Source organism: Diadema antillarum, unplaced genomic scaffold (assembly GCF_040938485.1).
Source record: "Diadema antillarum isolate AM-2024a unplaced genomic scaffold, OU_Dant_1.0 seq00000459_RagTag, whole genome shotgun sequence".
NCBI lineage: Eukaryota > Metazoa > Echinodermata > Echinoidea > Diadematoida > Diadematidae > Diadema > Diadema antillarum.
In genome coordinates this window covers 210,280-235,142 of record NW_027271430.1, presented here as the reverse complement: position 1 = coordinate 235,142, position 24,863 = coordinate 210,280, and the positions used below count along the sequence as shown (strand labels likewise).

Here is a 24,863-nt window from a genome sequence, read left to right as displayed (position 1 = left end):
TTGCTTTACTCTCCAGGTTCATCAACCAGTGTATCTTCGCTAACAATGGAACAAGTCCAGCAGTGCAGACATGATCTTGTGGAGTATTATCGCAGCCGTTACAGCAAGGTCACAGTGGATCCACTCGATTGCAGAACTTCTGCAGATTTTGATGACATTTACACCAACTTGAGTCTTACGAAAGAGAGTCATTATATAAGGATGACACCAATAACTTACCAGAATCTCTTGACTAAGGAGGTAAAGGGAAGTCTTGCAAAGCGCATCTTAATCCAGGGTGAGGGAGGTGTCGGCAAAACCACGCTTTGCAAGAAGGTCGCATGGGACTGGTGCCAGGGAAGGATTCTCCAGGATCTAGAAATGGTGCTCGTAATTCCCCTGCGAGATGTCCGTGGCGGCAAGACGATCAGTAGTATTGCAAAAAGTTATATGTCTGACACAAATTCATCAACATCAAGCCAGATAGATAACTTTGTACTAGAAAATCCAACTAAAGTTCTTTTAGTGTTTGATGAGTATGACGAGTTGAACGAGACAGTGACGAAAGAGAGCAGCAGTGATGTCATTCGCATTCTTCGACTAGATCGGTACAAGTCATGCAGAGTTATTGTGACCACAAGATCATGGCGAACAAGTGAATTCAAAATGGACAGGATTCTCGCTAAAGCTTACACTTTTGTCAGTGTCCAAGGATTCAACAAAGAGAATTTAAGTGCCTACATCAAGAAGAACTTTCAGCTCAAAGGAAGAGAGGCTCTTGAAGAAGACCTCATCAGCTTCATGAAAAACAATGACACAATCAGGACGAAAATGGCCCTGTTTCCAGTCTTCTCTGTAATACTGTGCCTAATGTGGGACAGAGATGAAGAAAAGAGAAAAGGAATGCACAAACTGCAAACTTTCTCTCAGCTGTTTGGAGAAATGATCTCTTTCTTGAAAGAACGCTATGCATCAAAAATGTGTAAAAACTTCCAACGTCAGGACCCTTGCGAGTTCACGAAGAAAGCAGACAGTGCAATTCAGGCCTTAGGAGAGATAGCACTGAGAGGTTTGCTGGCCAATAAGCTTTCATTTCCTGCAGAACACTTCAGCAACTGTCGTGATTCCATGGAAACATGCCTAAGTGTCGGGGTTTTGACAAACGAGAAAAATGTCTGTGGAGGGGAAAGTCAGTGCGATGTCAACACTACATCTTTGGTCAAGTCAACGGTCTCATTTCCCCATAAATTGTTCCAGGAATGTGTCGCGGGAGTATACATTCACACGTTATTCGTTGAAGATCACGCCAGGTACGAAAGGTTCATAAATAATATTCTACCTAGATCAGAAGAGTTCCGTTGCCTACTCTATTTCGCTGCAGCTGCTGGGAAAGATGTCGGCATTAGTATTATCGATGGATTGATACATCGTGCTGGCCAGATTATGGACGAGGAAAGGACAGATCATGATGACTATGATTTCTGCATAGATGTGGCGTTCGAGTGTCACACTGAGGAGGCTGCCGCAGCACTGAAAGAACGATTGCCATCATTGATACTTTCATGTGATACGTCAAAACATACACTGTCAGGAATTGCGTCCATGGTGCAATGTAATCAACCGGTGAGTAATACACAGCTTTTATTGATTAGGATATCTGCAGAAAGAAAGAAAATTACCCATAAAAACGACCCCAGAAGATTTGAACTGAAAAAAAAGAGAGAAATAATTAATTTGAAGTAAAGTAATGAATGGGAGCAAGACAGGATGACTTGGGTTTGACTCAACTTTGTCGTAAATCGTGGTTTGCTTGTATTTGGGCCTATACATTAGAATTGGAAGATGGGGGCTGGATAAATACTGAGGGGGAAAATGACACCTTCCAACATTCTAAATTATTTAGAATGTTACAATGGTGCCATTTATACAGCCCACAAATTAGACGCTACATCCATTGAAAAATATTGGATTTAGCGCCTTTTGGACCCAAGCTCTACTCCAGGGATGATAGAGGTCAGTGACTCACTGGAAGTGGGGAGTATGATTAGAGGTCAATGATAGGCTGCAGGTGAGAAGATCTGGTCATCATCATGATCATAGTGGAACACATTACACATCATTACACAACAATGAAATAGGCGTAACGTTGTCACATGGGCGGACTTAAATAATACTCAATCACACTCGTGCCATTCACTTTCATGTACAATTTAATATAACCATTTGTGGAATATTTACAGGACTGAAATCAAGGAGTTGTGACCGACATAAAATGCAAAATCAAAATTCTGAGTGAGATAAATTAAATTACAATACTCTTATATTCGACAACCATGTAAACGGGACCCTGCCTTGGTCCGGTTCCACTTGTAATTTTGGCTTGACACTTGTTCAGAATAATTATAACAGCTTCACTATCAATTCGTTGTCCCTGACAATACCACTATCCGCTATCAAGCGCAACACTATTTGGTTCACACCACCGTATAGTCTGGGTGCCAAAGGCTGAACCTTGTTTTGCCGTCCACCCAATGTTTTTTGATGGTTTTACCCTATTTTGGGGGTGCTGAATCCGAATCTGCATGATGCAACTCTTGCATCCTTGAGGGTTTTGAGATATTCAAGATGGCCGCCAAAATGGCCGCCCAAACCGGAAATTCCCATGTATTTCCTTCTAAATGGTGAGAAATTGAAAACAATTCACGGTTTTACCCTATTTCGAGGGTGCTGAATCCAAATCTGGATGATGCAACTCTTGCATCCTTGAGGATTTTGAGATATTCAAGATGGCCGCCAAAATGGCCGCCAAAATCGGAAATTCCTATGTACTTCCTTCTAAATGGTGAGAAATTGAAAACAATTGATGGTTCTAAGCTATTTCGAGGGTGCTGAACCCGAATCTGGCTGATGCGACTCTTGCATCCTTGAGGATATTGAGACATTCAAGATGGTCGCCAAAATGGCAGCCAAATTACCCGGAAATTCCTATGTATTTCCTTCTAAATGGTGAGAAGTTCAAAACAAGTTATGGTTCTAAGCTATTTCGAGGATGCTGAATCCGAATCTTGCTGATGCGACTCTTGCATCATTGAGGATTTTGAGATATTCAAGATGGCCGCCAAAATGGCCGCCCAAACCGGAAATTCCTATGTACTTCCTTCTTAGTGGTGAGTAATTGAAAACAATTGATAGTTCGAAGCTATTTCGACGGTGCTGAATCCGAATCAAGATGATGCGATTCTTGCATCCTTGAGGATATTGAGATATTCAAGATGGCCGCCAAAATGGCAGCCAAATTACCCGGAAATTCCTATGTATTTCCATCTAAATGGTGAGAAGTTCAAAACAATTTATGGTTCTAAGCTATTTCGAGGATGCTGAATCCGAATCTTGCTGATGCGACTCTTGCATCATTGAGGATTTTGAGATATTCAAGATGGCCGCCAAAATGGCGGCCAAAATGGCCGTCAAAACCGGAAATTCCCCTGTATTTCCTTCTAAATGGTGAGAAATTGAAAAAGTATTGATGATTTTACCCTAGTTCGAGGGTGCTGAATCAGAATCTTGATAAAACTCTTGCATCCTTAAGGGTTTTGAGATAATAAAGATGGCCACCAAAATGACCGCCAAAAATGGAAACTCACATGTAGAGTATATAGAGACCCCCTTTTTCCTTCTAAATGGTGTAAAATTGAAAACAAACTGATGGTTTTACCCTATTTTGAGTTTGCTGAATTTCAAGCTGCAGGATCCAGCTCTTGCATCCTTAATGGTTTTTCAGATGATAAAGATGGCCACCAAAATGGCCCCAAATGGCCGTCAAAAACGGAAATTCCCATTTAGGTCCCCTAATTTGGTCTAAATGGTGTAAAATTGAAAACAATTGGTGGTTTTACCCGATTTTGAAGGTGTTGAATCCGAACCTGGTTGATGCAACTCTTGTGTTTTGGAGGGTTTTGAGAATTCCAAGATGACCGCCAAAATAACTGTCAATATTGAAATTTTTGAGACCCTATTCAGCACCCTCGACATTTTGTTCTTGCCATTTTTGCGTTCCTTAGGGTTTTGAGATGTCCAAGATGACCGCCAAATTAATTGGCAGAAATTGAAATTCCAATGTTAATATTTTTTTTTTCTAAATGGTAAAAATTTGAAAATAAATTGATGGTCTCACCCCATTTCGAGGGTGCTGAAGGTTTTGAGATATTTACAAATGTCCTGTATAAACGGAAATTCCTTGATATTTTCTTATAAATTGTGAAATATTGTGCTATAAAGTGAAGCGAGTGATTAAAAGCAATAATCCGTATTCTTGAATTCAACTCGGTTGAGCAAATTTGTCAAATCAGCCTACAGTTAATGGCATCCAGAATGAATGTCACAATGGTATTGTAATATACTGAGATATTCCGCTATGTCTCAAACGGAACTTTAACACGTAATGGAAAGAAAATGATATTGACATCGTACTGAAACGTACAAACACAAAGATAAGACTGAAAATTTCTTTATGCACAATAATTGTTGTAGAGTAATGCCTGTGGTAGCCAATAAGGGCTTCGCAGACTGATGTGAAGTTAATCCTTTTTGGTTATAAGAGTAATATTAAATTATGCCCTGCTGGTATTTGGTGTTCAAATATGTCTTGTATTCTTATGAGTCTCGCCGCGTACTCTTATGAAACTTGTGGCATATTCTGATTACGTCACTAGAAATGGTTGCATCCATGACCACTATAGTAGATATCAATATAAAGGTAGTTTCAAAAGCACTCTGCGTGATTATGATATTCGTAAGTACTGGACTATCAACTATTACCTTACATGTTGTTGTTTGTTTGTTTGTTTGTTTGTTTTACTGCGCGTTACCTGTGATTTTTCCACCCCCTCGTGTGTATGATATCGTCGCTTGGGCGACAAGACCCTGTGTATCTAAAATTTAGTGAAAATGACATTTTTGAATAAACAGATAATCAGTTAATGATGTCCTGTCCAAACCTTTGCTGTCTTCACCCAAAAAATGAAGCTACCATGGCATGTCAAAGGAAAGGTTCTCTCATTTGTTATAGTGCTTTGGCTGCCATGTTTGTTTGCTTTTTGTTTTTGTTTTTGTTTTTCTCTCCTGAACATGTGACATTTTGTAGATGCGAGGTTTGTCGCCCCATATGTATATATATATATATATATATATATATATATATAATATTACATCATATTGAAGAAAAATTTGAAGCAGAACTATAAAAATGTCCAACTCTTGTCTTGGACAATGTCATCAAGACCACCAATATAAACCAATTAAACCAATGTGAGTGTTCATGGATTAAACGATTAAAACTGTTCATGGATTAAAACAGGTAATATTGGGAATCTCAGTAAACTTCTGTACATCACTATCACAATATGATCGAGATGGGTATGTCTTGTCCGCTGATTGTTAGTGTTCAAAACATATCCATGATATGTAGATGAAACAGTGTAATCTTTCAAATATTCAACCGCATCTGTAGTCTTGCAGGATTCATTCCTGGCACAGCTGTATCTTACAAACTCCAAGATATCCGGTAAAGCTGGTTTCACTGTACAGCAAGTTCAAACTGGGATGTACAACATGCATTCGTTTATCAGCAGAGTATGGTTGGGTTTAGATTTTGCCATTGACGAAAGCCTGAAATAGGGTAAAACCATCAAATGTTATCAATTTCTCACCATTCTGGCGAACATTTTGGCGGCTATCTTGAATATCTCCAAACTCTCAATGATGCAAGGGTGGTTTCGTCCAAATTCGCATTCAGCACAGTGATCAAAATAGGGTGGAATCATCAATAAAATTGTTCTCAATTGCGAAATATTAAAATTGAAATACGTGGAAATTTCCGGTTTTGGCGGCCATTTTGAAATCGGAATAGAATAGAACCATCAATTGTTCTCAATTTTGAACCATTGAGAATGAAATACGTGAGAATTTCCGGTTTTGGCGGCCATTTTGGCCGCCATCTTGAATATCTCAAAATCCTCGAGGATGCAGGAGTTGCATCATCCAGATTCGGATTCAGCACCCTCCAAACAGAGTAAAACCATCAATTGTTTTCAATTTCTCACCATTTAAAAGGAAATACGTGAGAATTTCCGGTTTTGGCGGCCATTTTGGCGGCCATCTTGAATATCTCAATATCCTCGAGGATGCAGGAGTTGCATCATCCAGATTCGGATTCAGCACCATTCAAACAGGGTAAAACCATCAATCATTTTGAATTTCTCACCATTTAGAAGGAAATACATCGGGATTTCTGGTTTTAATTGGCGGTTATTTCGGCGGCCACTTTGGCGGCCATCTTGAATATCTCAAAACCCTCAAGGATGCAAGAGTTGCATCATACAGATTCGGATTCAGCACCATCGAAATAGGGTAAAACCATCAATTGTTTTCAATTTCTCACGATTCAAAAGGAAATACATGGGAATTTCCAGTTTTGGTGCCCATTTTGGCGGCCATCTTGAATATCTCAAAATCCTCAAGGATGCAAGAGTTGCATCATCCAGATTCGGATTCAGCACCCTCGAAATAGGGTAAAACCATCAAGTGTTTTCAATTTTTCACCATTGAGAATGAAATACGTGAGAATTTCCGGTTTGGGCGGCCATTTTGGCGGCCATCTTGAATATCTCAAAACCCTCAAGGATGCAAGAGTTGCATCATCCAGATTCGGATTCAGCACCCTCGAAATAGGGTAAAACCATCAAAAAACATTGGGTGGACGGTAAAACAAGTTTAGGCCCAAAAAGTGGCTTTGGCACCCAGACTAGTAGTGCTGATCCTGAGATGACCAGCCTGCACGCACGACGGTTTACCGCGGTTATAACACTTGTCTTCAGTTACACTGCTTCCGTTTACCTCCGGGTTCTGTGCTAACCCGCAATTACCATGAAGTGTATAACTACCAATATTCGAATTATGTGCACATTATTTTCATCTTTTTACCAATTTAAGCTGACCTTCATCTCTCTACTTCAGCGACACTTCCACGTCATAACCAATCATATCTACAGGGTGTCATGCACCCGCCAGGTTCATCGCTCACCTGCGTTGTCCACAGAGTCACATTAATTGTCAAACTGTTCGCTTCCAGAACATGAACTGATTCGTGGGTGGAGCGTCCTTATATGCGAGGTTGCTGTTCCAGCTCCAAAGTGTCGCGAGGGACCCGCGTTCCGTATTCGCTGGCGTGCAAAGTTCTCCCTAGCGAGGGGCGGGCACAGTCGCTCTGCTGCGAATGCGTCGGCCTGGGAGTAGATTCGACCTCGGCCTCGGCGCCATCTACAAAATTATTTAAATGCAACATATACCAATGGGGTGTGTTCTAACCACACACACAAAAAGATTATCAGCTTAAAATCCTGACATCACAGTGAAAATTTGAGAACTGCATTATTATCCAATTAACATACAAAATTCACATAATGAAATGTTTCAAACGTTGGAAATATAACAGTGCATAGCTTATCAAACATCACCGCATCGTTTTCAAAAACTGTACACCATTATAATATACTTTATCACTTATTCACGGGGTTCTCCGGGGCTATGTGGGGCCCTGAAACACATTCACATCCTTTTACACGACAAAGCAGAAATCAAATCGCAATTTAACTTACCAATGACCGGTGTATTATAACCAAAATGCCTCTTCTTCTTGGCTACTGGAAGGCTGCAAAGGCTGTTGGAATACGCCTTCTGGCAGCAAACAAAATCTGAACTCAAATCAGCCAGTATACAGGCTGACGGTAAGGTGGACGGACGGCTCCTGGCCGCAAACGAAATTGGGCTTAGACACAAAATTATCTTGCCAACTGGCGCCTGAGTGTGGCAGGTTGGTTTTCTGCCATCACGGAGCTAACTCAATGTTCTCTCGGTGAAATCAAAATGGTGTCTGCCCCGAAAAGATCCAACTCTACTGTTAAATTGCTACTCGACTACGACACTCCTTTTCGAGGCATTTGGAATATTTGATACAACTAAGGCTGCGTTCATGCGAAACTAGAATTGCGTTTCTAAACACGTTTAGTCGCTAAACGTGTTTAGGGCCGCGTTCATGCGAATTTCGTAGCCAGAATCACAAACATGAATCATGATTCAAAACGGCGTTTCAAATCACGGTCTCAGCGGAAGAGCGTTCATGCGGGCTTTCGCAATGCTGATTCTGGCTCAGCTCATCCTTTGCCATTGCGCAGCGCACTGCGCAGTTTGACCTTGTCTCTGCAACTCGAGCCAGACCTCCTTATTCCAGCTGTACAGGCCTTTACGTTTTATTTCGGTGAATATTTTCCGATAAGCTTTGGCATTCAGGCTCTGCCCACAGATCGAGGAACAGATCGAGGAATAATCCTAATTCTTCGTCTCTCCAATTGTTTCCCTTGGTAGACACAGCGCTGCAGCTATTACTTTTATCAACTCAATCGGAGAGTAATTACATGTATTATTATATCAAACAGTTAACGTTAGATACTAGCATAGAAACGGTGTATGGCGTTGATGTAAACAAACAAGTGCAAGTATGGTACCAAAACACACGATGGAATAAGACGTACACAAGCGCGCGAACAGAACTAGAAGCTGTGCATGGGATACCCCATGAGACACGCATGCGCACAGCGCACAATGACGTCATAGAATCATGATTGAAATCACGGTTGCGTTCATGCGGTTTCTGCGATCATGATTCTGGCAGAATCATGATTCAAAACGCCCTTTTTTCCGCGTTTCAGATCGGCGTTTTGAAACGCGTTTAAATGGAAAAATCGCATGAACGCAACGCAACTAAACACGTTTAGCGACTAAACGTGTTTAGAAACGCAATTCTAGTTTCGCATGAACGCAGCCTAAGTTGCGTTGCGTTCATGCGATTTTTCCATTTAAACGCGTTTCAAAACGCCGATCTGAAACGCGGAAAAAAGGGCGTTTTGAATCATGATTCTGCCAGAATCACGATCGCAGAAACCGCATGAACGCAACCGTGATTTCAATCATGATTCTATGACGTCATTGTGCGCTGTGCGCAGGCGTGTCTCATGGGGTATCCCATGCACAGCTTCTAGTTCTGTTCGCGCGCTTGTGTACGTCTTATGAATCGTGTGTTTTGGTACCATACTTGCACTTGTTTGTTTACATCAACGCCATACACCGATTCTATGCTAGTATCTAACGTTAACTGTTTAACATAATAATACATGTAATTACTCTCCGATTGAGTTGATAAAAGTAATAGCTGCAGCGCTGTGTCTACCAAGGGAAACAATTGGAGAGACGAAGAATTTGGATTATTCCTCGATCTGTTCCTCGATCTGTGGGCAGAGCCTGAATGCCACAGCTAATCGGAAAGTATTCACCGAAATAAAAACGTAAAGGCCTGTACAGCTGGAATAAGGAGGTCTGGCTCGAGTTGCAGAGACAAGGTCAAACTGCGCAGTGCGCTGCGCAATGGCAAATGATGAGCTGAGCCAGAATCAGCATTGCGAAAGCCCGCATGAACGCTCTTCCGCTGAGACCGTGATTTGAAACGCCGTTTTGAATCATGATTCATGTTTGTGATTCTGGCAACGAAATTCGCATGAACGCGGCCTAAAAGGACTTGAACGAAAACACCTAAACCGCACTCTCCCGGAACTGGAGCTATTTCCTGTCTTTTCTTTCTACATTAATTGACATGCAAAAATAAATGAACTCCTCTCGGTCATCGATGGCGCGACTTGTAAAACATTTACACCTGTCCTAGCACTTTCTCTCTCTCACTCTCGCTTTCTCTCTCGCTCACTCACTCGCACTTTTTGTCTCGTTATCCCTACACGTAAACATGTTTGTCTAGTTGAATGACCGATAGGTGATGTACATGAAACAACCTGGAAATGCATTTTCAATGTGACAAACGTACATTCGAGTTTTTTGTTTTGTTTTGTTTTTTAACGTATCAGGTAATTCCCTCCTCCCCCCGCTAAATACTGCTTAGTGACAAGGTTAGAGTAAAGTTTAGGGTTAGGATTAGGTTTGTTTATTTATTCCCGTCACAATCAATCAAACATATACAAATATAAAAAATGATACAATGTTGAAAGCGGCTGGATAAGCCTCACTCAGTAAATATTGCCATCATGGCTTACTGTTTTTCAGGAGGGTCCAGTTACATTTACAAATCATATACTACATGAAACTTCTTATTACACAATTACACACAAACAAATCAAAAACGTCCCCCCCCATCCTAACAAAAAAAACCCAACATAATCAACTTTAATTAAACTCAAGCCCTGCATAGAGCATTATACCTGTCTATAATCTGTCACCTTTTATAAACGTGTACTTTATACTCTATTACCGTTTCACTCTGTAACATATATAATCTAATAAATATAAAACACAAATCAAATCTATTAACCGGAAAGACCCATTGACGAATGAATATGCTCTTTAATATACCTTTGAAATATATTAAAAGTTGTTGCCTTTTTTACATTAAAAGGAATCACATTAAAGTGAAAGCTCCCTCTATAAGAAATCATTCTCTTACAATAATTAGTCCTTGGTGTTGACATCTTTATGTTATAATCAGATCGCAATAAATATGTATTCTCTTTAACTTGAAAAAATTCACTTAAATAAGGCGGTGCCAATCCATTCAATGATTTATAAACTAATTGAAGAAGATGCTTTCTTCTTCTCGAGACAAGGGAATCCCACTTAAGAATTTCATGCAACCTAGAATTAGAAGTATGAGAAAAAGGATCAATTTTCAAAATGATTCTCCCTGCTCTATTCTGAAGTTTTTGAATCATATCCATTTGTTTCTTTTTGCCAGAATCCCAAACAATATCAGCATAATCTAACTGGGGCAATATGAAAGACTTATATAACATCTTTAAACTTCGTTCATCGATAATACGACTAAGTCTTCCCATAAAGCTTATCATTTTACTCACTCTCCTACAAACATTATCAACTTGCGTATTCCAATTTAACTCTTCATCAACTGTAATACCCAAATACTTAACACACTTCACCTGTTCAAGGCTTTTAGAATTCATACTCAAATTTAACTCATTATACTTATTCAATAATTTTCTATTACCAATTAACATACAAACTGTTTTGTCACTATTCAAACTGAGTCTGTTTGTACACATCCAATCAAAAATATTATTCAAATCATTTTGCAACATCATTTCAACTTTTTGAGGATTTGTGTCAGCAAAATACAATACTGTATCGTCGGCATACAGGTGAATGTTACATGCATCAACTTTATTTATCATGTCATTTATATAAATGACAAACAATAGTGGTCCCAAAATCGATCCTTGAGGGACCCCGTAAGGAATATACTGTTCATTTGATAATGTGTTGTTTAATTGCGTTACAATTCGCCGACCACTTAGATATTCTCTAAACCATTGAATGCTTGTATTACTAACACCTAACTTTACCATTTTATCTAACAATATATCGTGCACCACCGTATCAAAGGCTTTTCGTAAATCGACGAAAACTGCACCAATATAACAATGTTTATCCATTGCATCAAGCCAATCATCCGTGACCTTAATGAGAGCCGTTAACGTTGAATGTAGTCTTCTAAAACCAGACTGTTCTGATGCTATTAAAGCTCTGTGTTTTAAATAATCTGACAACTGCTTATGAATAACTCGTTCCAATAATTTTGAGACTACTGGTAGCAAAGAAATAGGTCGAAAATTATCTGGCTGACTCCTATCACCCTTTTTAAACAATGGAATTATTTTAGCTACTTTCCATCGGGCGGGTACTACTTTATCAATAATAGACCTGTTGATTAAATAAGTAAGAGTTGGTGCAATCTCTTCTGCTGCCAATTTAAGTATACTAGAAGATATTCCATCAATACCCGTTGACCGTTTATCTTTAAGTTTCCTAAATTCCAACAAAACTTCGTTTTGAGACACACATTTCAATTCAAATTCATTTTCAAATAATTTTTCTTCATTTACAAATAATCTACCTTGCTTTTTAAATGGAATTGATTCAGACAGCGTCTGGCCTACTTTAGCAAAAAATGAATTAAATTCGTCAGCTAATTTCTCATTTTCTTCATAAACTGTTACATTTGAAGATTTTTTACCTGGGAACAACGTTTTCATTGTTTTCCACGCTTGAGCAGTATTACTTTGATCACTCGTTAACTTCTTAACATAATAATTTCTCTTTGCTTTTCTAATTTCTCCTGTTACTTTGTTTCGTAATTGCCTATACTGACTCATCAAATCATCATCCTTCTCTTTGCAAGCTCGTAGTTTCAGCCTATCACGCTTTTTAATGAGTCTATGAATATGAGAATTCATCCAAGGGGAAGGCTGTTGCCGTACTCGCTTTTTTCTAATTGGCATGTGTTTATCAACCACTTGCATCACTAATTCTTCCCATCTGTACACAGCATATGTGAATCCAATTATTACATCCTGTACATAAAAGAGTCTTTTGGTTTGACTTTACAGATTTTTGGCAACAGCTACAAGGATACAGTATCATGAATGAGAAATATGGGCTATGAGATATACAATATAGCAATTGCAAAAGTAAAAAAAGAAAGAGAGAAAAAAAAATACACACACACCAAACCCCACAAAATTACAAAACAAGTGAACTGTTCAAATGTCAAACGATGAAAGGAGAGAGGAGAACCTCCCAGGGTACATAATTTATGCTGTGTTTCATTTTACCTCAGTTTTCGTGCATCTTCGATAGTACTTATTACTTTTCTGATGGACTTGCCGTTTTCCGCAGGCAGCGCTACGAGAATTCGCCCATCCTGCGACCATGCTGCGGAGATTTTGGTTGACAACCTTGCTTCCTTGAGTATTTCATAGTTTGACGCGGTCAGATCCTCAGCGATGGATATCCCTGTGTTTTTGAGCCGGCGCCTCACTGCCATGATGGACTGCCGCGCACGGTAAGTCGCGAATTTCACGATGATCGGCCGGGGACGCTTCTCGCTACTCCGCTTGGCTTCCGATCCCGATGCGACCACGGCCCATGATGTTGGAGTTGACGTGGTTTGCGATTCTGATTTCCTCTGCCGGTCCGGAGTTGCCGTCGATGTTGCAGATTGGTGAGTCGTCACGGCGTCCCCCCTCTGGATTGCCCCAACACGGTGGCTACGGTCTATGTCTTCGATGCGAAGATCAATCCGAAGTTTTTCTTTCGCGATACGAAGCATGACTTCGTCAGTATTTTCACCCTTGTTTTCCGTTATTCCAAATACTCTTACACAATTTCTCCTTGAGTACTGCTCAGCATCCTGCGATCTGTGCTGGAGTTTATTCATTGCTTCTTGCTGACTGTCAAGGCGTTTCTCAAGATTCTTGATTTGTTTTGCTTTACTTTCATTTTCAATTTCAAGCGTGACGATCTTTGACTCATTCAAATCAACTTGTTTCGCAACTTTACTAATTTCCTGCTTTAGTTCCTGTAGCTCCTCTCTGATCGCTTTCTTCACTGTCTTCTTGATAGTTTCTATGAATTCTTTGTTGCCGATGAGATCCAACACTGTCAAGCACGAACATGGTGAATCACACACAGCCTGTGATTGTCGCGTTTTCCTTCCAGTGTTAGAGTTTGGGTTAGGGTTAGGAGAAGGTTCAGGATTAGGATTCCGGTTAGGATCAGGGGAAGGGTCTGGGGTAATTGCCCAGGGGTTATTACCCTAGACCCGTTTTGTAGGACCTCTTTGTTGATGGCGGCGAGTTTGTAAGTTGGCCCAGTTTGCGCGCGAATACTCTATTAGTATACAATCTCTTTGGTCATATGTTACTGGGACGTTACGTCCCCCCCCCCCCCTTTGTCTACCGGTAATTGTTACTGTTTTTGTTTTTTTATCGACAGAAGGAAGAATTCAGTTTGTCTACCAACAACCCTCTCTCACTGATTGAAGGAAGCGAGTTGGCCAAGTGGGTGTGCAATATGCCAAAGCTTTCTCACTTTGAAGTGAAAAACTTTGACTTGCCCGATGGATTCTTCTCAACAGCTGCCGAATTAGCCAAGTCCTGCCAGGTATATCATGTTTGATTTTCCAACATTGACACTCAACCGAAATTTCTCATGAGCTTATAATCATTTAACCATCGCTAATAAGTCTGTGTAACCACGTCTAAATTAAAGTTTACTCTCTTCGTTGGAAGGGGAGCAATTATCACTTTATATAGGAGTGTATAAGGTGCCTATTGCTGTTCAGTAACGTGAGTCCGTCCCCAATCGACTTCCGTTTGTGTTTGTTTTCAGCCTTGACTCAGTTTTCAGCTAACGATGAGGAGTTACTCCTACAGTATAGATTCAACACATTGACTGAAGGTATTACAAAATGTGCATATACCTGAAAAATGTTGTGTGTAAATATACCGTCCCTCTAGTAAAAAAACAAAAACAAAACAGCAACAACAACAAAAACAATATTGTATCTCTCGGTTAAGGACATAGAATGAGGGTCCCGTGTGTGAGAAAATCACAACCAGACCCAATGCAATGGAAGACCAGCAACTGCAGATAAATATGGGGTACACAGACATCTTTTCAGGTGGAAAATGAAAGAGTAATTTGAAAAAAAAAAACCACACACATACATCATATTCAACATTACTTTATACAATTATGATAATACAATACAGTGGATATTTGATGCCCTCTTTCCAAGAGACTCGGAGTGCTTAAAGATCACAGAAATGAAAAAAAAATCAAGAGAAATACGGAATAGTAGATATTAAAAAAATCACCAAATAGATCCATCACATGGATATCATACAAAATATGTAAGCGCAGACATATACATACACAATCCATATATTCACATATGCATAATACATGTATACACACACACAGATTATGATAATAACGTACCTATGCAGAGCTTAAGACTTAATTAGATATGTTTGAGAGCTTTATGAAAGAGTTTGTAAATACAGACTGCCTGATAATCAAGGGGAGATTATTCCATAGCTTTGATGAGGTAATCGTGAAGTTGCTGCCACCAGCTAGATTTTGGGTAACTGGGCAGCTGAGTTGGAGGTTGTGATTTGAGGATCTGAGATACTACCACACTTAAATAATTCTTCATTCTTTACCAATGTGAATAATTCAATGGAGGGCTTAGTGGAATCTCACCAAGACCTAATTAGAAAAAGAAATACAACTTTAGTTGTCCATGGACGAAGGACAGGAGAATGCGGACGGAATACAAAATTAAACGTGATAGTTTATAAGAGCGAATGGCTCGGATGAAGGGTCTGATGAGTACTCCGTGGTTTGAATTTTTAGAGTGATACACCTCTATTCCATTTTTTTTTCAGGATTCAGCTATATGCTAGTCAACAGAAGGCCCATGTGTCCAGTTATCATCACATATCAATAGTAAATGTAAATATATGATCGTTTAAAATATAAGTATATACACTGAACTCAAATATGTTGTACTACTGATCCGGTGATTCTGTTCTCAAAATTGTGGGTTGTTTTTGTTTTTGTACTTCATTAAAAATATGAACCAAGATAAATCGTTTCTTTAAGTGTGTATGTGTGTGTGTGTATGTGTGTGTGTTTGGTTCCAGACATTCGAATGCAATCCTCTTTGTAATTGGGCTGTTGGTAGAATTATACTTTCCATTTGAGTGGTGGGGACGCAAGCTTTTTTTCCCTTTTTTTTTTTTGTTCTCTCTCTTCAGAACAGTCTCGAAAATGTCTTTTTTTGCGGTCCACTTCATCTGTGCCATGACATTGCTGTAATATTATGCTCATCGCCGTGGATGATAGAGTATTTTGTCTTCTAATGGTATAGTTTCCATTTATAAGGGTTTATTTTGTTTGTCATGAAAAGAAGGAAATAATGGAAAATCTCAAATCCTTTTTGCTCGTTTGTAATGGAATTTTATTCTTAAAAAGGGCAGTTCAACATCTTTTCCCTATGACACATGCTGATTTTTTTCAACTGATCCAGGCTCCTCCATAATATGTATATAATATTGAAACCTGTCCTCTTACATTAAGGGGTAGTTATAGGCCTACATAACAGGTCCAAACATGCATTTTCAGTGGACATATTCAAAAGTCGACATGTGTTTTCATCTTATTAGCAATTATTCATTCTTTCATATATACACATTATGGTATCATTTGTTAACTAGTTGTCATTTTTTTTTTTGTAACCGTTATTTATATTTCTTCTCGGCAGCAGATTCAAACATTTGCCTTGTCTATTAATGGAAAGTACTTCACGCCCCATAAAAAACTTCGCATTGATATTTCCCCGACGGAAGGAAGAGGTTTGGCCAAATGGGTGTGTACTATGCCAAAGCTTTCTGGCTTCTTGCTGGAGGACTGCATGCTACCCGATGAATTCTTCTCAACAGCTGCCGAATTTGCCGAATACTGCCAGGTATGTGACATTAGACCCTTGTGACATTCACTTTAAACATCAGTTTTGGTGTATATAATTTTACTTTTATAACTGTGTCTGTATTACAATCGACATCGACTTTCTTTATGGGGAGGGGGAATGAATTACAACTTGATACGCGAGATACCTGCTGATGTTTAGATGTGAGTAAAAAAAAGCATACGTAGCAATATAATTTGTAGAATTCTTTATCCTCTGCCAAAATAAATAATTCATTTTAGGACATCGTAAAATCTGACCACACCCGTATTTAGACAAAAAGAAACATAAGTTTTACTGACTATGGACGAATGACAGGAGAATGCGGACGGAATATAATTAAATGTGATAGTTTATAAGAGCGAATGGCTCGGATGACCGGGTTGTTCTGCATTTAGGAGTGGTACACCTCTAGTCCATTTTTTTTTGTTGTTCATGATTCAGCAATAGTTTAGTAAACAGAAGGTCCATGAGTCCGGTTTTCACCTTATAAACAAATATGTCTAGAATAAAGTACTGGACTTTGAACTCAAATAATTATTTTGAGCTAGGACCTACTGATCCGGTGATTCTCATCTCAAAAATGTACACACCACCTATATTTATAGCTCTTTACAATGTAAAAACATCGGTGTTAGATTTAACACCATGGGTGTTAAATCTAACACCGATCAAACCTCAATAGGGGACCACACCCACAGGTGTAGAAAATGCACAGTGATGGTGTTGAAAAGTGTTCACCTGACACTTCGTGGTGTTAATTTGACACTGTACCTGGTGTTATTTTGACACTGTACTGGTGTTAATTAAAAAATGACACCACATGGTGTTGATTTGATATTTGTTGGTGTTAATATCAATGATTTACACCCTTCCAGCTTCAATAAGAGACCACATCAGCTGGTGTTACTGCGGTGTAAATTTATTTTCACATTTTTTTTTCAAAAATCTAGTATTTTAATGTAAAATTCTTGATCGTCTTGCTTAAATTAAAATTCAACAAGAAGTGCAGTTACTAAGAAACTCTTCAAAAAAACAGTTTTATATTTGGAAATGACACCCGGAGGTGTTAATTTAACACCATAAATGAGCACCGAAAATTTAACACCAGCTCGGTGTTCACTATTCAACACCGGACTTTTTGCAGTGTATTAGCATCATAAATCGAGAAATATTGTTAAAGGGGATGGCTAGTAACTGATCAGTGGGAATCAGTGGGAATGCTGGGGATGAATGTTCCAATCCTTGTGGGATTCATTTAAGAGTACATTACATCTATTGTGTGAAAATTATTTGCTTCAGAATGGTCTCATATTCAAGTAATGTGCAGTTTAATGTTTCCAGGTTAGCATGCCTGTACAGTGACAGGGCATTAAACTGCACATTACTTGAACATGCGTTTGCTCTAATCATTCGAATATGATCCCCCTTGTAATGCGACTGGGTTGACAACATTGTATTCAAATTTTGAATGGTAAAAACGCAAACTCTTTTTTCTAGAACTTTCTCCAAAATGTCTGTATTTTCCTCAAGGTGCCGTGATAGCACACATCATCTTACCGTAATCTTGCTATAACCTAGTGTATGCCAAACTTATTGGATGACAACATGCTTGTCTTATAATTATATGGTTTCCATTTAGGCTTTATGCTTTTGAAAAGAAGATAATCCAAATCCCTTTGGTCGTTTGTAATGGCGTTTTACATTAAAAGTTTCTGTTTTTGCTTTGCAGGTTCCAGGCTCCTCCATTTACGATAATATTATTGAAACCTGTTTTTATTACATTACGGGGTAGTTCTGGGTAATAAGTCCAAAATGTAGCATGCATATTCAGTGGAGATTTTTAGAACTTGGCATTTGGTGTTGTCTTATACTTAAATCACATAATCTGCAATCATTCACATTTCAATGTTCACTTTGTGGTATGATTTGTTAACGCGATGATCTTCTTTGTTTATTATGAACCGGTATCTATATTTATATTTGGCGACAGATTCAATCGTTCATCTTGTCGAATGGAATCAACGTCCTGATGTTTGGAAACATTCACTTTGATATTTCCCCGACGCAAGGAAGATGCTTGGCCGAATTAGTGTGTACTATGCCAAAACTTTCTCGCCTCGTGATGAAAAACATCACCTTGCCCGAAGAATTCTTCTCAACAGCTGCCGAATTCACAAAATCCTGTCAGGTATGTCACATTGATTTTTATGACATTCACAATTACCATGACTTTGAACATTTTCCGAGATAGATGGCGTTTATAGAATATTACCTGTATTACTGTGTCATCAATGCATATACAGCGAATTGTCACTTCACACACGTGAGGAGCCTGTTAAGATTAGTGCGTCTGTCACACATCGACTTCCGTTTGTGTTGTTTTCGGCCTTTATCTTTCTCCGAACATTCACTATTAATACGTCAATTCAGTTTTCAGCTAACTGTAAGCTGTCGCTCTAACAGCGATTATTATCATAATAATTGACTATAAAGGTAAATAATGTCTATGCAGGGAGGTGAGATTTTCCTCTCACCTCCCTGGTCTGTATAACTGCGCAATATTTTGTGTGTATAATCAAACCGCCCGGCGCACGGGGTCATGCCACGAGACCGACACCCACGAGTCAAACGGCACACGAGGCCGACATTGACAAAAAAAAAAAAAAAATGGCCCTTAAGTCATACAGTCCCACGAGTTATACAGCCCACGAGTCACACTCTGCCCTCAGATAAAGACATAAAATGGAGGTCCTGTGCGTGAGAGAGTAACAATACATGTTTATCCTGATGTAATTAATGGTTTCCATTTATGAAGGTTCATGTTGTCTAAAGAAGGACATAGAATATCTCAAAACTAGGCCTTTTGCTCTTTGTGACTGCATTTTTAAAGGAAATTTTAAACATCCCTCACCATAGTACACGCATACGTAAGAGTATGTCTCAATTCTCTGCGCAGGATCCAGGCACCTCCATTTATGATGAATATATCTTGAAATCTGTCCTCTCACACTTCCATTTACTCACATCCTGCTATGATTTCTCAAAGCAATTACTTTTTTGGGTCTTTTAATCGCGGCCATTTGCATTTGTTTTTATTTTGTATAAACAGATTGAAGGTTTCAGGTTCTCTTATCCTGACTACGTAGGGTATAGAAGATATCGCCCCGCTAATTCCCCTACGGATGCAAGAGGCTTGGCCAAATGGGTGTGTACTATGCCAAAGCTTTCTCACTTCAAGGTGATATCTACCACGTTGACCGATGAATTCATCTCAACAGTGGTGGAATTAGCCAAATCCTGTCAGGTATATATGTATTGTATTGCTTACTTGTTTATTTATATAAAAATAAAGAAGATATTATAATTGTATCCATGTTTTGCTGAAACTTATGTGATTCAAAGTTCCTCCAAATAGTATTTATACTCATGCAAACGTGTTGTATATTGCTTTGTATTGCTATATGTGGAAATAAAATTATTTGAATTTAATTAGAAGCCTTTTCAACATTCACGTTCGACTATGAAAACTTTCCTTGGTTTATGATTTCACCCCCATTAATGTGTCTGCAATACATCTGTAAATTGATTTTTGTTTTCCGTTGGAGCGGGAGCGGATAGCTACTTTATAAGAAAAAAAGACTTATTTAGATGTGAGTCTGTCGCACATCCCCACCTGTAAAAGCCATTCCAAAGAGTGTGAAATTATCTTAAATTTGAGCGTTTTCATGTAGGCCACTATGTGAACACAATAATGGACAGTATGTTATTCCAGCAGGGTATTTTGCAGAGTGTATACTCTAATATCTCCATAACCTACTTACATCTCTGGCATGGGGGAAATGCAAATACTTATAACTAGATTATCTTTTTTCGTATTAAAAAGTGCTGTAAGAATTATCAACCATGCTGAATATTTTGTCTCATACAGATTTTTTTTTTTTCAGCCATAACGCAATTCTTAAAATTTCGCATTTATTCTATTCTGTTAGTTATCCCTCTCGCCTGAGTGACTGCTATCACCTTCCCCGTACTCGTACCATCTTTGCAAAGAAAACAATTTTGATAACTGGACCCAGATACTGGAATGACCTAACTCAAAAAAATTACTTCCTCCTTTATCATTTTCCTTCAAACGCAAACCACAACAGCTATCACCTGATTGATATACCCTGCTAGCCACTTAACAACGGTCTTTTGATATTCTTGGTCTCTTATTCCACTTGAGCGGTTGACTCTCAGATCATAGTTCTGAAAATATTTATTGTTATTATTTCTCGCTTTCATCATTATATATTAAGACCTGGGAGCTAATAATATAATCCTTCGGTGTTACGATTCACCTTTTGCACACTACTTTGTTTTGTAAGCACCGTTCTCTGAGTAACGTTACCACATAGTGCTTGTTTCTTTTTTTCAAACACCATGAAATGTACGACTTTTTTCTACAGATAGCTCGATGCAGCATGTGGTGTAACCTTATATTTTTTTCCTCAACTTTGATTTTAATATGGGATGATTTTAGCTGATCATGACGTCAATATGCGTTCTCCGTGATTTTTCACATCCATGTATTTTGGAGCTCAACAGTTTTACACACAAACTCTCTAGACCCCATCATATAACTTTTACTTCTTAGAAACATCTTTATACTACCCAGATATGACCAGTAACATTTGTTGTCAGTATGTTCCTTAATTAATGCAATCATAAGAAATGGCTGGACACATTATTTTGCAAATTATTTGTTTTACTAATGTGATATGTAATGAATTAATTTGTCATATCTCTGAAAATGAAATAAAATGAATGAAACTGAACTGAGATGAACTGAATATATATGCTTGCGAAGGACAAAAAAAAAGTTTGACTCATACATGATTATCTATGTCCATAGCGATTTGTCCATTTTCGCCTCAGAATTGTATTTTTTTTTTATAGCTACTTCTTTTGAACTTCAGTTGAGAATCATTGTTTGAGGTTAATTGTTCGAGCTTACCACTTTGTTATTTGTTTCAGTAGTTTAGATGTGATATTCTTTGTGACTGGACTGTTCAGGGATAAAAGTTTCTTCTAATTGGTAAAGGTGCGAGCATTTTTAGCTCACCTGAGCCAAAGGCTCAAGTGAGCTATTGCGATCGCCCTTCGTCCGGCGTCCGTCGTGCGTCGTGCGTCGTCCGTCGTCCGTCGTCCGTCGTCCGTCGTCCGTCGTGCGTCGTGCGTAAACTTTTTACATTTTCATCTTCTTCTTGAAAACCCCATGACCGATTTTCATCAAACTTGGTAGGTAGCATCCCTAGGGGGTTAGGAACTCAATTGTTAAAATGGGCACCATGCCCCACCCAGGGGGCCCCCAGGGGGGCCCAAACCCCCCCAAATTAAGGAATCTGTAAAAATCTTCTTCTCTAGAACCAGAAGTGATAGAGCTAAGTTAATACTATGAGTTAGTACATTGATGACTGTAGTTTCAAGTTTGTTCATGGCAGAATCAGGGGTGCCCCCCTTGGGACCCAGGGGAGGGGGGTGGGGCAGGGTTCTAATGGGGCCTAAATTGTACATTTTCATCTTCTTCTTGAGAACTCCATGACCCATTTTCACCAAACTTGGCAGGTAGCATCCCTAGGGGGTTAGGAACTCCATTTGTTAAAATGGGCACCATGACCCACCCAGGGGGCCCCCAGGGGGCCCAAACTCCCCAAAATTAAGGAATCCGCAAAAATCTTCTTCTCTAGAACCAGAAGTGATAGAGCTAGGTTAATACTATGAGTTAGCACATTGATGACTGTAGTTTCAAGTTTGTTCATGGCAGAATCAGGGGTGCCCCCCTTGGGACCCAGGGGGGGGGGGGGGGTGAGGAGGGGTCCTAATGGGGCCTAAATTGTACATTTTTATCTTCTTCTTGAGAACCCCATGACCCATTTTCACCAAACTTGGCAGGTAGCATCCCTAGGGGGTTAGGATCTCAATTTGTTAAAATGGGCACCATGCCCTGCCCAGGGGGCCCCCAGGGGGCCCAAACCCCCCAAATGAAGGAATCTTTAAAAATCTTCTCTAGAATCAGAAGTTATAGAGCTGAGATAATACTATGAGTGAGTACATTAATGACTGTAGTTTCAAGTTTGTTCATAGGAGATCCAGGGGTGCCTCTCTTGGGGGTAGGGGGGGGGGGTGGTTGGAAGGGTCCAAATAGGGGCCTGAATTGTACATTTTCATCTTCTTCCTGAAAACCTCATGATGGATTTTTGTCAAACTTGGCAGGTAGCATCCCTAGGTGGTCAGGATCTCAATTTATCAAACTGGGCACCATGCCCCACCCAGAGGGCCCCAGGGGGCCCCAATTCCCCCAAATTAAGGAATCTTGAAAAAATTGGGCCCTTATTGTACATTTTCATCTTCCACTTGAGAATGCCTCGTCAAATTTTGGTAGAGCTGTGAATAATTTAGATTAGTGACTGCGTGAAAGGTGAACTTGCGATACTCAGGTGAGCGCTAGACCCGCGGGTCTCTTGTTCTCTCTCTTACCGTTTCAAAATTACTTTCAAGGTTCTATCAGATGATAAAATTACACATTTTCTGTAACATTGTCTCTCTATAAAATGTTGAGAGCGTCCGATAAGATTTTCTTCTTTATGTTTACTTTACCGGTATCATTTGTCTCCTTAACAGATTGAAAGACTTAGCCTGTTTCGGGATATGGAATGGAGTGCCTTCAATGGTTTTGAAGGACAGCGCCCTATTTTGCCAACGGAAGCAAGAGGCTTGGCAAGATGGGTGTGTACTATACCAAAGTTTTCTCGCTTGGATGTGGAAGGCGACACCTTGCCGGATGAATTCTTCTCGACAGCTGTCGAATTTGCCGAATCCTGTCAGGTACGTCACTTATGATTTTTGCGGCATTCAAATTCATTCTGAAAACTATTCAGAGTTTATATCTTTCTATCCCTATCATTTTGTCAATAGTACTCCGTGAATTGACTTTTTTTATTTGCAAGGGGAGCTATGTACCACGTAAAAAAAGTGTCTTGTTTAAAAGTGAGTGCGTCCCATGTCGAATCCCGTCTATATGCGGTTTTAACGTTGGCTTTTTCCAAACATTCACTGTCAGTGTGCCCACATAGTATTCAACTATAGCGGGAAGATGTTACTCTTACATTGAGATATTTAGTCGGTGACTTTATCATCATAAAAACGAAAAAAAAAACATGGGTAAAGTAGCTATCTGAAGAATTATTTCATTCACTGTTATTGACCACTGTCAAATGACATGTATTTTCTATCAACGCTGTAGGATAGAAATAAATGAGAACTGAATTTGAACTGAATTGAAAGACGGACGGCATAGAAAACTTAAAGTGATGGCGTACGAGAACAAATGGCTCTTGCGTCCGGGTCTCGGTACTCTTTGCCTGCATGAAAAAGTGGTACTCCTCTTTCAATCTATTCTAGTTTTTCAAGATTTAGCAACCGGTTAATAAACAGACATTCCATGAGCCCAGTTGTCACCATGCAATAGCGGAGAAAGTATATTAATGCTTGTCTTAAATGAAATATATTAATTCAAATACTTTTACTATGGTTCTGTTGATTCTTCCTTCAGAATTGCATGCAATGGTACTTTTTGTGCACTTCACAAGTATTATGAATTCGGATTTTTTTTTCTCGAACTTATGCTTCCACGACTTCTGTTAATTGTTTTAGCCACTAAAATGTAATTTGGGAAAATGGGGCTGTGGTGATACTAAATGGTAACTAGCTTTATTCTCGAGAAACGTCTTCAAAATGTCTCCCTAGGTTCTGCTAAAGCACAATTCATCTGTACAGCATATTCATGATATAACACGCAGCACCTAGTAGACACTAAAATATTTCTGTTCTGACCATGCTGTTTCTGAAAATAAGCGTTTATGTTGTTCATCATCAATACGAGGAAACCATGGAATATTAAATAGTCCTTATTCCTTAGCACTAGTGAAGTTTATGTGAAGAATCAAAGCTCCTTCATAAAAGATGAATATAACTAGAGAACCAACCTTTTCTTTCATATAAAAGGCTAGTTCTGGGTTATATAGGTCCCAAATAACAACATTATTCTTGATAAATGTTAATTCCTCCCTAAAATATGAAATCTTCGCACGTTTATACTTCTTTTTAGCGTTGATTTCCTCGAAAATTTACTATAATATGATAATACACCCATTTTAGTTGGTTCTCATGTTTAACTCCTAATAGAGTATATACAAGAAGAATGAATAAACTGTTGGTATTGACAGCATGAAACACTTCTTGAGTTCTGTTCATTTTTTAAATTTTATTGTAACAACAAGTGGACTACGAATTACCTAACATAAATTTGTCAGGTGTTAATCTTTTATTTTCAACTTGCACATGCTACAGCTTGAACACATCAAAATCAACGGAGAGCCGTTGGCCACGTTGTTAA

The 24,863-nt window shown here is 39.1% G+C and overlaps 2 protein-coding genes across 2 annotated transcripts; both read left to right on the top strand.

Annotated features, from left to right (window-relative positions):
- The first annotated feature begins 201 nt into the window (after nt 1-201).
- On the top strand, nt 202-12,533 carry LOC139732990 (NLR family CARD domain-containing protein 4-like). The gene is made up of 2 exons (XM_071643829.1): nt 202-1,602; nt 12,498-12,533. Exons 1-2 carry the CDS (start codon nt 202-204, stop codon nt 12,531-12,533), a joined length of 1,437 nt encoding a protein of 478 aa, XP_071499930.1.
- Nucleotides 12,534-13,898: 1,365 nt separating this feature from the next.
- On the top strand, nt 13,899-23,884 carry LOC139732989 (uncharacterized). Its single transcript, XM_071643826.1, has 6 exons — nt 13,899-14,052; nt 16,223-16,423; nt 18,417-18,614; nt 19,536-19,730; nt 23,090-23,293; nt 23,870-23,884. Exons 1-6 carry the CDS (start codon nt 13,963-13,965, stop codon nt 23,882-23,884), a joined length of 903 nt encoding a protein of 300 aa, XP_071499927.1. The 5' UTR covers nt 13,899-13,962.
- The last annotated feature ends 979 nt before the right edge of the window (nt 23,885-24,863 follow it).